This window comes from Brachionichthys hirsutus, chromosome 7 (assembly GCF_040956055.1).
Source record: "Brachionichthys hirsutus isolate HB-005 chromosome 7, CSIRO-AGI_Bhir_v1, whole genome shotgun sequence".
NCBI classification, from domain to species: Eukaryota; Metazoa; Chordata; class Actinopteri; order Lophiiformes; family Brachionichthyidae; genus Brachionichthys; species Brachionichthys hirsutus.
In genome coordinates, this window is record NC_090903.1 from 7,382,809 (window position 1) to 7,399,591 (window position 16,783).

The 16,783-nt window shown below is 44.8% G+C and overlaps 1 protein-coding gene across 1 annotated transcript; it reads right to left on the minus strand.

Annotated features, from left to right (window-relative positions):
- Positions 1 to 12,840: 12,840 nt before the first annotated feature.
- On the minus strand, positions 12,841 to 15,747 carry echs1 (enoyl CoA hydratase, short chain, 1, mitochondrial). The gene is made up of 8 exons (XM_068741157.1): positions 15,592 to 15,747; positions 14,565 to 14,762; positions 14,328 to 14,455; positions 14,145 to 14,244; positions 13,970 to 14,074; positions 13,519 to 13,638; positions 13,360 to 13,427; positions 12,841 to 13,274 (listed from the first exon to the last, which is right to left on the minus strand). Exons 1-8 carry the CDS (start codon positions 15,677 to 15,679, stop codon positions 13,209 to 13,211), a joined length of 873 nt encoding a protein of 290 aa, XP_068597258.1. The 5' UTR covers positions 15,680 to 15,747; the 3' UTR covers positions 12,841 to 13,208.
- Between the last annotated feature and the right edge of the window lie 1,036 nt (positions 15,748 to 16,783).

Below are 16,783 nucleotides of genomic sequence, written 5' to 3' on the forward strand. Positions count from 1 at the left end.
GACAGACATGCTTGTGAATGCACCACGCTTCATGTACTATTTGCGCTGAGGTTTTGTGAGGAAAGAAGCATTTCCTGCAGGGCGGCCAGCTGGGAGTGATTTAGTGGCATTAGTAGAATTATACCCTGGCAGGCATCTTTCCTCAGGGATTTCGTTTTAGTTTATTGGTCTATGCAAACCAATAATGTAATAGTAACCCTCTTTAATGAGATTTATCTTGTGTAGGCTTGTTTTGAGAGAACACAGTGGCCATAATTATTGTGTTATTGACATTTTGAGTTCAGTTTCTACAGATACTTTTGTTGAACAGCTCCCAGAGTACATGCTGTACTGTTTTTATATGCAGTATATCTTCAGTACAGTGCCTGTGGTGCCAAGCTACTTCTGCTGAGATCAAAAATATTCTGAGATACCAGATACTTTGTATTATCACACACAATTTACAAGATGTTCTTGTTAGACTGAATATATGTAGTTCACGTTGTCGACGGTAACATCTTGTGCATTTATTGGCCAGTATTGACGGGAAGTCTTTATCTAAACTTTCAGTGCCTCATTCTCAAAGAAAGAGGAGATTGAATCTCAAATGGTCTTCATCCACTAGTCTTGGTGCTTCACTGAGTTTGAGTCAAAGTTAAACAAATAAAAATATTCTGCCCAACTTTAAATTAAAAACAAACAAAAGAAATAGCCCGGATTTTCTGGTTGATTCTGAAATTGAACATGTGATGCTTTGTTCTTGCATTACTTTACAGGTGCTTGTAAAAGGGGTGCCGAAGCACCCAAAGAGTTAAATGAGCAATTAGTCAAAACACGAGAGTCAACAATTTCAGTGCACAACTCCTTTTTTGTTTGGCGTTGCCTGATTAATGTGACGAACACAGTAATATACAGTGATCAGAATGTAACGCATTCTCCACTCCACACAAATTCATCCCTTCATCCTCACAGCTCAGTTCCGTAGCTTCCACATAATTATTCTCAGGAATTGTGCATCTCAGAGAGGAACCGTAGAAACGACAGCGTCTCCAAGCCGTTTCTCCTTAGTGATATCTGTAGCTGGTTCTCTCCCCGTTATCACTGGAGTCGTTTCTATCGGTTTTTCTTCATTTATATTTTGAGAACTGGAGGAACTGAGGAGCATTACTGTTATTTTAGTTTCATTTGACAAAACATCAGTAAAACAATTCAAAAGGCTTATTTTTTTCAGTGTTTTCTTTTCAGGTGCAGAGGACGCGCAGAGCTATTGCATATCAGTAATGCCCCCTTTCCCTTTCATGCTGTGTCTCCCTTTATTCTGCTGATAACTGTGTTCTGCAGAGGCATGTAATTATGATTTGAAAAGGTTGGAGCCAGACTTTCCACATGACACAGCAAGGGAACAATGCTGGGAGTTCTGGGAGATGAAATCAGGAAGCACAATCGCTGTCTGGCAGCTAAAAACGACAGAGGTAGGACACCTGTGAGGAACAGCCGTCTGTTAGTGGAGCGGTTGGAAGGTCTGACCCACATCCTCTGACTGTACTGAGTGAGTTGTAATGAGCAGCTCTGCAATCTGGAATGAATGGAGGTTGTTATGGTCGCTGCAGATAGTGAGCAATGTAACAGGATTCCTCCGTTTCTGATGCTGCACAGTTAGTGAGGCACCATTATGTGGAGGAAGGCTTTTTTTTTTTAAGATAGTGTAAAACTATATACTGGATGTATTATGTTTATGTCACCATTGTTTGTTTTTCCATGAACGTACACAAACATCCAGCGCGATCACCATAAAGTGGGTGGAAGGGTTGGAAATACGCCAGAGAAGAAACCATAAAATTTCCTGAGAATTGTAACTGTTTTTGGGGCATTTTCACAAGTTACATTATGCATAAAACAGCTTGGTACAATTTCACAAGACTTGTTAGGTTAGGATAATTACTGGAATTTAGATTTTGGTTAATTTATAAGGGAGTGTTGGGCCCTGGCAGAGGAATGTGTTCCCTTCTGGTTTATGTTTGGAGCCCGTTGGGTTGAATTTCACGCTTATTGCTCCCAACATCATCTTATTATTACCCATCAGAGCATAGAGTTAGACAACATTACACATTTTCATAGCCAAGATGCCTTTACCTCCATCCAGAGGAACATCTTCATCTCTGTCTCTTTGCATATTTGTTTCTTGGTAGCTTTTTGCTCATCGGCAGGATTATCCAAATGGCTGAAGGGATGGGTACATAAAGGGGCAGATCCAAGACATTGCCCTTTGGACTGAAAACCACAGACTGAGCCTCTGATTTCTTATCATAAAAGATACTGTCTTTAACGGATGGCACGTGTGTAATGTTTTTATTTATACTGAAAAATAAAGTAAACGCAGTGGATGGAGGAAAAAGGTTTCTGACATAATCGGTCAGTGGGCACACGTTTCTTTAATAAGGATGAAAGCGCTGCGCTCTCGTAACCGGATCTGCTCTGTAGCAGGCAGCTTTCCATCAAGGAACAGTAGGAAGCACGACATGCAAAGGAAGGGGACAGAGCGAGCAGTGAAGGACGTCGAACACCTGTACTCGTCATTAAACACCTGCACTGTCGCCCCCCAGGATGTAATTCCTGCTGAGGGCATTGAGCTGGCGGCTTTGATGAAGTCTGACGTGCTGGGGGTCAGGGGTCAAAGGTCAGGAGTGCTCCAGCTGGCGGTCAGGGCAGAAATGGACTCCAGTGAGGAGGCATTCAGTGTTTGAGGATGACGAGGGAGGCGCTGGCCGGAGAGGAGGGCGGAGTTGAAGCTCTTTTCTCTCTTGTTTGACGTACTCCACCCTCAAGGCATTTGCTCTTCTGCCATCTTTCTCCCATGGCAACCTCCCCCCCCCCCCCAAAAAAAAACCCCAAAACAAACTGAAGATCACTTTAGTAATAATGTATTCTTTATCTAATTTTAAAGTTAAGTGAACATAATAAAGATTTTTATGATAAAGTTCTGCAGAGCTGGAGCGTTATAGTGAAATTACCTCTCTCTCTCTGACACACACATAAAGAGAGAGAGAGAGAAAACTAAGTTACTGAAGGAACATGACTGACTGTTTATCAGCTGGGCCTGACTTCACCCAGATGCATGGTGGAAGCAGATCTGGAGGGTGAAAGTGATGCGCATTATGTATTATGTTAAGAATTCTTTTTTTATGTTTCATTATATGTTTGTTTTTGTGAATAAAAAATTACGGTTTCTACAAATTTCTGCAGATCCACTGTGAATGCATGTAAAATCAAGTCTCTGCAGTTCCCTGGTCTATCCTGCAGAGGACAGTTTCATATTTAATGAAACCACATGTGCAAAGTGTTGGCACGAAGAGCATTTGATTTAACAGAGTTTTCCCAAAACATTAGTTCTCCTTGAGTGGAAAAAGTGTTTAATGAGAAGCATCTAAAACACAGTAAATAGCCATTAAACTTACTTTAACAGCTCCCATATGTTTACTGAGTTTATGAGGGGTGTGATTGAGGGAGAATGGTATGTTTGCGTGTGTGTGTGTGTGTGTGTGTGTGTGAGAGAGAGAGAGAGCGAGAGCGAGAGAGAGCTGTCTGAGCAGCAGATATCTCTGTTAGCTCAAGCAGCTGGTGTAGAAACACAGAGCAGCTCCTCGGATCAGCCAACCTGTATGAAAGCGTCACCCGTATTCCTCTCTGTGTTCTCTCCATCAGACAAAGAGCTTTCCAGTCTTCTGTTATCACTGAGAGGGAAAGTTCCTCTTTCTGTCTATTTGTTGCAGCTCCTGCTCCCCTCCCCTCCTCTCCTCTCCTCTCCTCTCCTCTCCTCTCCTCTCCCTCAGTTGTCATCAGTGCTATTGTTGCAGCAAAAATGGTCTCATGCATGGTCTCATTTTACGCCCTGCAACCCAACCTCTTCATTGAGGAGACGTGTTTCTGAAGGCGTTATTAGTGCTGACGCGTGTTAAAGGCTGATGATACCCGTGTATAGCCGCTGACCAGATGGCTCGCTCGTTCTTCCTGCGGCTCTGACAGCTCTCCTGTCCACCAGACCGTCGTCACAGCATTTCATGTTCCCTGCTACTCTTCCATGGAGGTCCTCCCCCCAGCCCTGTAATTGGTGTGGTTAAACTCCACTGTGAGATGTCTAATGGGTGTTTAATGGGTGTTGGTGAAGCATCAATTAAGTTAATTGTAGATCATTGAGTTAATTTGAGTTATTTAGAAAACCCCCAGCGTTCTTAAAGGTTGTGTGTGTGTGTGTGGGGGGGGGGTGTGACGGAAGACTGCGAGTAATGGCAGAGGGGCGGTTAGCCTCAAATATAACCCGGCGCTCTGAGACGACCTTTATAGGATTTACTGATAGTAATGATGGTGATGAGGAGGTTTGAGTGCTGATGATTGTTTTAGTGTGGAGGGGAGGGGTGACTTTTCTTTTTCATTACAATGTGCATTATGCTCATTATGACATTTCAAACAGTGGTATGGTGTTGTGTTGAGGTTTAGCGTGGAGTCTGATGTCTCAGGCTGATTGTGGAAGAAGATGCCACTGGAGGTCGAGTCGGAACACGATGCATTCCGCTGACTCAGCAATAATAAGGAGCTACTGATGTTGGGGCAGAGCCGGGGCATCAGATGCTGCACAACTTGAAGAGCATTCCAATGGCATAATAATAATCTATATCAGATTACACAGGTGTGCAACTTCTACCGTGCATGCACGCGTGCTCGTATACACACACACATACTCATACACACCTCACGCGATTAAGCAAAAATGAAAATGAGATCATTTAGAAAGTAGTCAAATATTCATTTTTGTGGGTTCCTCCATAAACTGCTGCAAGCGGCAATATCCGAAGCATTTTTCTACCTCAGATTGAGAGTCATAAATCATCATTTAAAGCTGCTCTTAAAAGGTTACGGGCAGCCAACATTTTCTTGGCTCACTCCTTGGATTTTGTGCAATAGCATCATGTGACTGTGTGCCTGACAGTCAACTGGCAGGGTTCATCGCTGCTCACTTACAACTCCCAATCCATTTTTCTTCATTGATGTCTTTGCATTTCCTGAAAGGTTTGTCATTTACATGATGCGCATCACGCCAAGAGACACGACAGACCTGTAGCTGGTTCACACCGTATAGGATACAGTTTATGAGACCAATAGCATCCATGAGAATAATGCTTATTGTGAAATACTCCACTACCTTCTATGCATGTTGTCCTCAGGAATTATTTATGGCATTAAATAAATGTCTACAGACAAGTCGTGAGCGAAGTATCATCCAGCAGGCCTGTGAAAATAATGTCAGGCCAGCAACAGCTAGCTCAACCTTTGAGAAGGAAAACATTCCCTGCGTTACAGGGATCCTGCACACAAGCTCATTCAGGTTGGAATATTTTTCTTTAAATGTTTCAATATTATAAACAGGCATGTTTCAAAATGTCTCAAAATACACGTTTAAAGCTGACTCCCATGGTGTCACGTAGACTTTTCGGTGTCACCCCGGAAAACTACCATTCCTGACCCTTCAACCTATAGTGCCACTGCTTTTGTGCTTTCCAACACTTCATCACCTCCGTATAGAGTGACTGAGACACAACTCAGGCTGATGGAGAGCGACTCATTTGCGGAGCCGCAGAGTTCTACCAACCAGAGGAGCTTGTTTTCCTGTAAACCCGTGGGACCATCAGAAGTTCAGAGAGCAGAACCGCTTGCCTTGGATAATCTGTTCTGGTCGCTGCTGGGCCTCTGGGCTTCACATGAAAGCTGTTCCTCTGATGTGTGCAGGACATTGGGGGCAGATTGGTGGAAGCTCCGGCTCACCTTATCCATCAAACCTCACTTTCAAGGCTTCGGAGCAGCAGGATGTCTTCTGGCAGGGTTGCGGTTTCTCTGAGACTGACAGAGCATTCCCATAATGGATCATGTCCCGATGCTTTAACGTCAGTTTAACAGCCAGTGTACGTTTGTAACCAGCAGGAATCTGGCAACGATGCTTTCATGAATATTTTTGTGACGATAAGTACCGGTATGCTCCATTTGCTCTCTTGCTGAGCATTAGAGAAGACCGATCAGTGTTCCACCGCTGGTATAGTGTTCATTTATCAACCATTTATAGTGCAGTCTTAATCCTATGTCAAATGTCATAATTATTTTTCTCATATTTAGTCAACATTATCCTCTTTTTAAAATCCTGATTTAACTGATTAAAAGTGTTGACATTTTGATTTTGACATTTCAGCCAATTAAGTTTAGCCAAAACCTATATTTTGGTCATTCTGTTCTTACGTATTTATGTCTGACTCTGCCCCCACTCTACTGGGGGGGGGGGGGTTAGGATGGAATGGGCCCGTACCAGGACTATGTCAGTCCCTTCCTACTGGGCAAATCAGCATTTGGCGCTAAATCTCAGCGCAAGCTTCAGCACGTTTTTTGGAAAGGTTTTTGGTCCACTGGAGACCCTGTCTGTCTGTCTGTCTGTCTGTCTGTCTGTCTGCCTTGAGGATTCAGAAAGGCACTGGACACAGTGGACAGCGAGAACTTGACCTTCCGATGTGGGACAATGCTGGCATTTGTCTGGACAGCAGCTCCTCCAGCATGTGCATTTGCCTGCAGGGAACGCCCTGGAGGAGTCGCCATTAGGTTTCGCTCTCATGTTAGCTGCTTGCTAACATCAGCAAGACACACAGTCTGGTCCTACTTTACAATGGCAGATAAAGAAGGGTGTACATTTTAGCCTTGTCTTTTGTGGTCAACAAATTGATACCAGTTAGTATTTAATGGCGTCTGCAGGACTTCCTATTCAGGCCGTGTTTTCACTGCGGGCCTGGTGCACATTTATTCTGCCCCAACATTCTGTTAGAACACAAAGCAGGAGTGATGGGGTCGGCCATGACGGCGCCCTCACCCCATGCCCCCACCATGCATGTCATGGGCCTCTGCATACTGTATGTATGTGTGTGGATTGTTAATATGGGCCCGTTGCAGAGTGTAAAAATAATTTCATTGTGTGTGTGTGTGTGTGTGTGTGTGTGTGTGTGTGTTTGTGTGTGTGTACGGCTTGTGCTATGGCAATAAAGGTTGCTTTTTCTTCTAAACTACACTTTAAGCTAAGCTAAGCTAAGCAGCTGTGGCATGCAGCGGCATATTTAACCAACTTGACAGCGGGTATGAATCTTCTCAGTGAGGAGTCAGTGATAAAAGCAGCATGTGATATTTCACAGAGATGACTGGCATTTTGTTTGCTTCCTTAGGGAGACCTTTCTGGTCGGAGGCAGTCGAGCACTCGGTGACCTGTGAGCGACGCGTCTGGAGGGGTAACATTGAACTACATATGGATCTGATAGAGGGGGCAGATAACCAGCAGACACGGTGGAGCCATCCTTTGAACCGGGCAGGAAGTGTGTGTCTGGCGGCTCCTGTTCTACTGTACAATAAGTGTGTGTGTGTGTGTGTGTGTGTGTGTGTGTGTGTGCTGAACCTGCTTGCATGGGACCTTATTGAACCATTTATGAACCATATATTAACATAATGACTCTCCTACTGTTGTAGGAACACCTTCAGGACCGCCAGAGGCTGAAATTAAATGACATTCTTTCAGCGTGTACGCTGCATGGTACATTAAATTACCAGACGTTTAAATTAGATTATGGCTTTGTGTTGTTAATCACCAATGTTTATGCTCAGAGCCTGAAGGTTTTCTGTCTTGGCGAGATAACAGAAACATTTATTCATAAAATGTGCTCTAATTTAGAATAACTCGTTCTGCACATCAAATGCGAAGCGTTTCATTCTGGAACTTGTACAGTGCGGTAATGATCTTGGCATTGACACAGATTAGTGCTGACACATTGAAGAGCTGCCTCAGCGAGAGTTGCGTCTGGCTGTAAGATCAGAGACCAATCATCTGCCTCCAATCTGTCCAGCTACAGGGGGTGCGTATGTGGGGGGTAATTAGCAGTTCATAAGGACTGAAGCTGCACTCAGTGGGAACTGTCTGCAATTCAGAAGGTTCCTGTGTAAACACAAGTAATTGTGTTCATGGTAATAAATAAACAGGACTTGACTTTCTAATTAATATAAATGTAATAACCTTTCTACGTTAAATAAGACTTAAAATCTGCAGTTTTCCTCATAGCTCTGATCTTTCGCATATTCACTATCTAACATTAATTATGAATAAACATTAAACAAGTGCAGCTGATCCTGATAGCATAGGGATAGCATTATTTTTAACGTAAGCCTCTGATCACGAGAAATATCAGACAAATCTCATTTTTAAACAAACATAATAATGATACTGCAGGATATGATATAATATTTAGCATGTAAGGCATTGATAGACATTATGATTGCTGATAAATACTGTAAGTAATAAAACTAAATCAGATCACAACATTAGTGTGTTGTAAAACTGCAAAAGGAGATACTAAAATTAAATATTACCCAAACTGCAAAAATGTACTTTAAGCAAAGTGCAGTCTGACTCTGTGATCTGTGCTGCTACTTTATTGGAAAACAGATTTTATTTATCACACATGCATATACCGTAGTAAATACTAATACATTTTTCAGCTGTCGTTGAGCACAAGATAATAGAGACGACTCCAAGAAGAAGACGGCATGATAATGATAAGATATCTTAACCTCAGCTTTTGGACAACCTTCTGATCAATGACCAATGACCAATGATTAATAACCCACTTTACGATGCACTGATTTGACACGATGATGAATTACTCACAGCTGATGATACAAAGGTCAGGAGAACAGGACTGGTTTATTGGCGGATCAGGTGACCTGAAGCGAAAGATTTGTAGTTGCTCATATCTGTTGAAAACGTTGAGCTGAACGCAAACACCATGTTCAGGTAAGGAAACGACCGTCTTCATTGTGGTTTCGGCCCAGCAGAGATGGCTAACCTGGTTCTGTTTAACTGTTTACACATCACCTGTTGTATAATGCTGGTCAGGAAATCCTGACACGAACCCTCTCTCTCTTCATCGCTAGGTTTCCTGTTCTCCTGTTCGTGGCTCTGATATTTGGCATCACAGCAAAGCCGTATAAACCCTCGGTATGTATCAGATATTGCTCCTGGCTGTCCACAGTGTTAGACTCTGGAGTCGGGGGGGGGGGGGCTCTCAAGGATATACAGTTTCAATGCGATTGAATGCTCTGCAAACGCTGAAACAAGGTCTTCTTGTTAACCGATACGACACATCGCTTAATTTAAAATGAGAAATATGTTTGGAACAGCAGTAATATAATGTTTTTGTTTGTGTTCTTCTCTCAGAATACATTTGTACACAAAGTACTCCAGGACACTGTTATGTAAGTTGTCATTTCCTTAAACTAATGTGAATAATCTTCTCTTGGAATGAGGAAATACAGACTGTCGTTGCATGATTTCTGTTTCAGGTCCAAAGGTCTCAACGGACAGACGTCCTCTAGAGTGGAAGTGGAGCCCCCAGAGGACATGCAGGAAACTGACTATGACATCAGCCCTAACATGGAGATCTGGAGTATGATGGGACGGGACAAACAGGCTGGAGAAGTGCTTGCACATATGATCGTTCCTTCAATGTCTAATATGCTCAAAGTTCAGATCAAGAGCCCGGGCTCCATCCCTGTTGCGGAAATCCAAGCAGATCAGTCTCAAGATGCTAACATGAAGTACAATCAGCAACCCGAGGAGGACGAAGATGACATTGACCACCCTGTTTTCACTGAAGTCCAGGAACCCGAACGGGACATGGACGACGTCTACCACAGAGGGATGGAGGAGCTGCAAAGATATCTGATCCCACTAATGGCTGACAAAGATGGTGCTGGGGTTCATCTTCCCCAATATGAACCAGAGGAGGATGAAGACGAGCTTTACCATGGTGATGACCAGCCCTCGCCTGTGCAGGAATCAGTGGGACTGAAGGTCAGGGGCGAAAATATGATCAGAGTTCACCTTCAGCCAGAGGAGGACATGGATGACCTCTATCACAAAGACGTCCCAATGCCCATCGCCTACCAACATGTCGGTCCGGCTGATGATGCACCATCTGAGAGGAGGCACCGTGAACCAGAGGAGGACATGGATGACCTCTATCACAAAGACGTCCCAATGCCCATCGCCTACCAACATGTCGGTCCGGCTGATGATGCACCATCTGAGAGGAGGCACCGTGAACCAGAGGAGGACATGGATGACCTCTATCACAAAGACGTCCCAATGCCCATCGCCTACCAACATGTCGGTCCGGCTGATGATGCACCATCTGAGAGGAGGCACCGTGAACCAGAGGAGGACATGGATGACCTCTATCACAAAGACGTCCCAATGCCCATCGCCTACCAACATGTCGGTCCGGCTGATGATGCACCATCTGAGAGGAGGCACCGTGAACCAGAGGAGGACATGGATGACATCTACCACCATTAATCCTTCCAATGCAGCCAAACCTGATTAAACCTTAATCCACACACATAACACACTGATCAACCAACGTCTGTGTGTTTTATGTATGCCATGTAAACTAAAGACAATCAGATCAGCTTTGCAACGTTAGAAAGAAAGTGTCCATCGTAGATTTATTCTGAAATCCAGCCTAAAGTTAGCATAGAGGGCAAATCCCAAACGAATGGCTGTTTCTGAAGAAGACAACTGAAAACTTTACAAGTCTCTCTTCTGGTGAATAGTTGTCTTTTTTTTCTTAACTTTTTCAAAACCTTGATGCTTTCTTCACATGCAGCAAACCTTTTCCTCTTCATCGGGAAAGCTCTGTAGTAACACAAACCAAAAGAATTGAGGTTACACATTATTTTGTGTGACTAATTTAATAATTGGGTGAACATTGAGGGGGGAGGGGGTGTCTGGAAATGATGAAGCACAGAAATGCTTCATCATCTCTGCCACATCGCTCTGAAGTTTAACCCTTGGATTTCCGGGTCCTGTACCAGACGGGCAACATTGGCATAGAAAGTCCATGAGAAGGATAATGGGATAGACGGAGGAATTTCATTCACTTCCTGGGAACCCCTTTAGATGGTTTTCATTTAATGGGATTCTTTATGCTTTCACTAACTTCACCACGTAAACAGCACCGTGTTGTCGGCCTCGAGTGAAAAAGGGAGCCGCTGCTTTTATGTGAACTGCAGAAGTGCTCTAATATGGCAAAGACTAAGGTGCTATGTTTGTGTTCCAGACAGGGTGCAGTGACTTTTGTAAACACGCTAAGCTAAAAGTTATCCAATGAGTCAGTCGTAGATTATTTTTTATGACAATATAAAATAGGTTGGTGCCATTAGTCAAACAAAGCTATTTGGTTGATCTTCGGAGTATGTTTTTTCTGACACCCTTGGGTGGGCATAATTTAAAGCAGACATCGGCGAATGTGTTATTCCGACATGGCCTCTGGTGCCAAGAATGTGAGATAATGAAAATATTTGTCAAATGAAAACCACTCCAGTTGGCCCGTTTCATCTGACCCAGAAAAACTCAGCAGGATGGCAAAAGAAATGCTGAGGAATCCCTTCCCCGACCACAAAAAAGCAGATATGCATATAAAGTCACAGTTTAGCATTGTAGAAACTATATAGTGAAATTACAGCTGCTATTAATAATGAACAGGAGATCTTTGTCAGTGCTTTATTGCATGTTTTCAATCAGCTTTAAAACATTTCTCCGATTCTTCTACATATAACGTTGTAGATTGTGTCTAATCTAATAATTCTGTGTTTTCTATTGTGCGAGGATAAACAGCGCATACAAATATTTCACGTTAATCAGTGTGATTCTCTTTTCTATTCACGAGTTTTGCTCTCTTTTGCAAATGATGCAAACACATTTTCAGAATGCATGCATGTTGTAAAAGTTCCAACATTGCTGAATGGCATGGAGGAAAGGCCCTTGCAGGAGCCGGGCCTGTCTGCCTGGCTGAAAGCCCCTTTCTCCCTCTCTGGAGCCATGCTGCCGGCTCTTTATTTCGACTTCTTTAAATGAGTTTATCACGCTTTGAGGGTCCGCGCCGCCTAAATGTAACGTTTTGCCCCCCGTGTCTGCGTGGAGAGCCTCAATTGAGCCTACATTTATTATTTTGACCTTTCGCTAGCCTCAAAGAAGAGCTTCTTTTCGGGTGGTGGACTTTTGTGCTTCCCCGCAGAGTGAGGGGACGAGGGGTTTTCTTTCCCCCCCCCCGGATCCTTTTAAACGTTTTGTTCCGGGGGGGCGGCAGCGACAGAAAGCGAGCTCCGGGGGGAATATTGAATGAAAATAAAATCAATTAGGCCATGGCCTTGTGAAGATATGGGGCGCTGCCGTGTGAAGATCACAGGGGGGGGGGGGGGTCCCGTGCGTTGATTGGAGCGCAAAAGAAAAGAGAGAACACTAACTAAATTTGTTTTGGTGTTTCTTTCAAGTCGAATTTACAGCTTTAATTGTTCTCAAATATACGACAGTTATTTTATTATATTTCGCAAGTGAAACATTAAGCGTAATTGTCGACATTTTAGTCATGCTGACCAAACACGCATTTATTACTTTCTGCTTTAGTCTAACATTATTTGAAAGACAACATCTGTAACTTCACTTCATAACGGCAAACAGTTATTTAGTATCTTAAACCAAATCAGTGCGCATCTTCTCTGGCTGGGAATACCCGCGTCTGCTTTACGTGGCAGCACGAGTGCGCCATCTAGTGGTAGCAGGTGCGCACTGCCGGGATGCGGACTACATTACGTACGTAGAAGCCATCCTGTATTTTTCCGAGTCACATGCAGCAGACAGGTGAAATAATGCAACCGTAACACACTAACAAATGTAAGCTGATCGCCTCCAACGTTTCCAGAGCATGTCAACAAACACAAGCGACACAGAAACCCACTTCCGAACTTTATGGTAGTAAGCAAATTACAAATTAATATTCGACAGTGGAAATAAAAGATCAGCTCAAGTCATCAAGACCGATTCTCCTGCCACACAGCGACGACACCAGCCATCAAACGGCATTCAGATGCAAACCTGGACCCTCAGATTTGTCATTTGTATTTCATTTTGATTCTGAACCTCAGTAGATGTGGCCTCAGCCCGATAAGCCACTCTCGTGCACACATTCGGCGTCAAATGTCAATTCAAGGCGCGTGCGTGTTCCATCCTCCACCTCGCATTGATCAACTCTTTGTAAATAAGGAAATGACCAGTTAATATCAGGAACGTCATGATCTCAACCAAGCTCTTCTCCTCTTCTCTACTTGTCCTGGAAACTAGCCTTTCTCTTCTCCACAAATGCCGCCATGCCTTCTCTGCGGTCGTCCTGCAGGGAGAATAAAACGGTGACTGGATGGTCAAAGTTAGAGCAAAGCACCTCTATTCCCTCTCAGATGGGTTCCTCTCCTTACTGTGGCAAAGGTAGCGTGGAATAAACGCTTCTCCAATCGATTACCCTCAGCCAAAGTCAGTTCAAACGCTGCGAGCACACAGAGGAAGACAAAAGAGCTGGATTCAGCTGAGTCCATTTGAGGAAATACAACAAAAGGAGGTAGGAAAAGGCTGCTCACCTGCGTTAACGGCCTCTTTAGCCATAGCAGAGACCAGTTTGGAGTTGGAAGCAATTTTCTCCCCACACTTCACAGCTTCTGAAACCAACTGGTCCACGGGATAAACTTTACTCACCAAACCTAAGAAGCAAACAAAAAGAAAAAACAAAACCGGATCAGGCGGCAGAAATAGGCAAGGACTCTTATTCTGATCATCTCTCTAACGACTGGAAACAACTTTGAATGTTATTGCAAAGATCCAACAAAAAGGGTATCAAGAGTCGGATAGACTCATCTGGAATCCACATTTGTTTAATTATTGTATAATTTCACCAATTTCAAAAGTACACCTGCAATAAATGAGCTTTATGTTGTTGAGTTGAAGAAAGAGACGTGGAAAGAGTCACACACGTGCCCTTCAGAAGCGTATTTAAGCAGAACACTCGAGTAAATGTGCATTCCATCGTCATACCCGATTGCTTTGCTTCGTGAGCATTGATCCGGTCTCCTGTGAGCACCATCTCCATGGCGAGGGACTTGCCGACGGCACGGGTCAGACGCTGGCTGCCGCCAGAACCTGCAGGGAGACAGACGTCACCAAAGACTCCTAAAACCCGGACGCGACGTCTGCGGGAGCGAGACTTCACCGGGGATGGTTCCCAACAGGATCTCCGGTTGGCCAAACTGTGCCTTCTCCCCAGCGTAGACGATATCACACATCATGGCCAGCTCGCAGCCCCCCCCCAGCTGGAACAGCAGAAGGTGGGAAACCCATCAGACTGACCGCGGTGGAAATATACATCCCAAGAATGGAACACGGAGTCACTCACAGCAAAGCCATTGACAGCTGCAATCACCGGCTTCGTCACCGTAGACACTCTGTTCCAGTGCGCCAAGAAGTTCCCGCTGTAGCAGTCCTGGAAGTTTAGATTCTGCATCTCCTTGATATCCGCCCCCGCTGAAAGATAAAAGAAAAACACAACCGGACCGTAACGCTGACAGACCCCCCCCCCCACAGAGGCAGGGAGAATAGGAACGAGCACAGCGAACACAACCGGCTCCCTCACCAGCGAAGGCTCGGTCACTGCCAGTGATCACGATGGCCCCGACGTCGCCGTCGACTTCAAAGGCATCCAGGGCCCGCCCCACCTCCTTCATCAGCCCGTCGCACAGCGCGTTGAGCGCCGCCGGTCGGTTCAGCTGGATGACGCCCACGTTACTCCTCTCACCTCGCTTCTCCACCAAAATGTACTCATAGCGAGCGCCTGGGTGCAGAGAGAGCCGGCGCCCAGCTCCAGTTTGAGATTCTGTGTAACGTGTAGCGGTCGTATTACTGCTTGTAGAAAACAATAGGTCATCATTTTGGGTTTTTTTGGGGGGGGGGGGGGGGAGGGGGGGTTAGAACCTCTGTCCTGTTGACTCATTACTCATTGACCCCCCCCCCCCCTCCTAGGTAAGCGACCACCCGGGCAGCCATGTTACGTAAAAGGAAATTGTGATTCTTACACCTGGCCACTTTGCTCCTTGTAGCAGGCAGCCTGCGTCACATGTTGGACAATCAATGACGCAGTTTATTGACATTTTAAGAGGCCGATGGTTCCGGTGGGTCCAGTGAAACTGACCCTGGAGCGGTTTTAAACACACACCCGATCGTTCCGGCGGGTCCAGTGAAACTGACCCTGGAGCGGTTTTAAACACACACCCGATCGTTCCGGCGGGTCCAGTGAAACTGACCCTGGAGCGGTTGTAAACACACACCCGATCGTTCCGGCGGGTCCAGTGAAACTGACCCTGGAGCGGTTTTAAACACACACCCGATCGTTCCGGCGGGTCCAGTGAAACTGACCCTGGAGCGGTTGTAAACACACACCCGATCGTTCCGGCGGGTCCAGTGAAACTGACCCTGGAGCGGTTTTAAACACACACCCGATCGTTCCGGCGGGTCCAGTGAAACTGACCCTGGAGCGGTTTTAAACACACACCCGATCGTTCCGGCGGGTCCAGTGAAACTGACCCTGGAGCGGTTGTAAACACACACCCGATCGTTCCGGCGGGTCCAGTGAAACTGACCCTGGAGCGGTTGTAAACACACACCTGAGCTGCAGAGGCGGACCGCAGACCGAACCGCGGGGGCTGCTCGAGGCTTCAGGAGAGACGCAGCGCTTCTGCAGAGGGACGCCATCACAGCAACGACCGCTGTAAGCTAGCAGGGAACCCGCTAACAGGAAGCGGAACGACTCCTTCCGGTCCGTGTTCTTCTTCGTTGGTGTTTCTATGAGCGCGTATGAGCACAAGGTCGTGTTACTGCCCCCTGACGTTTATAAAGTGTAATTACATCAAAGCCTATTAGTAGAGTATTCGTTTTGTAAAATGTTATTATATAATGTTATATTGTGGAACAGGGAGAAGCTTCTACTTCATTCATAACGGGTTGTAAAAAAAAGAATACTGTTGTGATACAGAAATGTGTTATATTATTATCATACATTATATGAAACCAATATTGACTACATTTATATTTTATTCGATGGTCTCAATAGTATTGATCTCTATATTTAATATGAAGTGAAAATCTATTGTTAAATAGATTAAAACAATAAAAGATAATGGGTGATCTTTATTTCAAAATGTACAATTCACAATTCACAATTTTATTATCAGGAGATCTTTTCAGTTTCAGAGAAAAGCACATCCTTATCATTCATCACACCTGATTTATTCACTCTGGATGGAAGAATAAATCAGTCCACGCATTTTGAAAAAAAATTGTTAATTAATTAAAAGCTTCTTTTTTTTTTTTTTAACTCCAAATTATAACTCTAGTCTAGACGAATATATTTTAGAGTAAACGCGTTCCTTTCTGACAGAATTTGCGCTCCTATACATCCTCCTATGAGCGCGCTGCGCGTTCTCGCAATCACCTGCGTGAACGAGCTTCGCAAAGCTCGTGCCTCCCACCTTCCATCGTTCCTGCGAGTACAATAAGATATAAAGGATAAAACCTGACGGGCTGAAGGTAAGCACCCAGAACGGCGGCACGATCAATGCGACGTGGGCGTGACTGGTCTGCGTGTCGCGCCTTTCTATAAACGGTGGTTGTAGCGTGAGGTAATCACGCGTTCCTATTAAACGTGCGTGTGTGCACGCTGCCGTGTCGTAGGCCTCCGCGCACTGGTGAAATCATATTTGTTACATTATCGCTGTGAGACCTCATAATGTCTTTCACCAATGAGCTCGTTATCCGTTGTCCTTTTTTCATCAATGATCCCGGACTGAATGTGTTTTC

Excerpts from the sequence above, each read along its gene's own strand:
- echs1 (XM_068741157.1), bottom strand. The coding sequence starts at position 15,679 with ATGGCGTCCCTCTGCAGAAGCGCTGCGTCTCTCCTGAAGCCTCGAGCA. Across the intron at positions 14,763-15,591 it reads GGTCCGCCTCTGCAGCTCAG|GCGCTCGCTATGAGTACATT; the intron begins GTGTGTGTTTAC and ends CTCTGCACCCAG. Across the intron at positions 13,428-13,518 it reads TAAAGAGGCCGTTAACGCAG|CGTTTGAACTGACTTTGGCT; the intron begins GTGAGCAGCCTT and ends GTGTGCTCGCAG.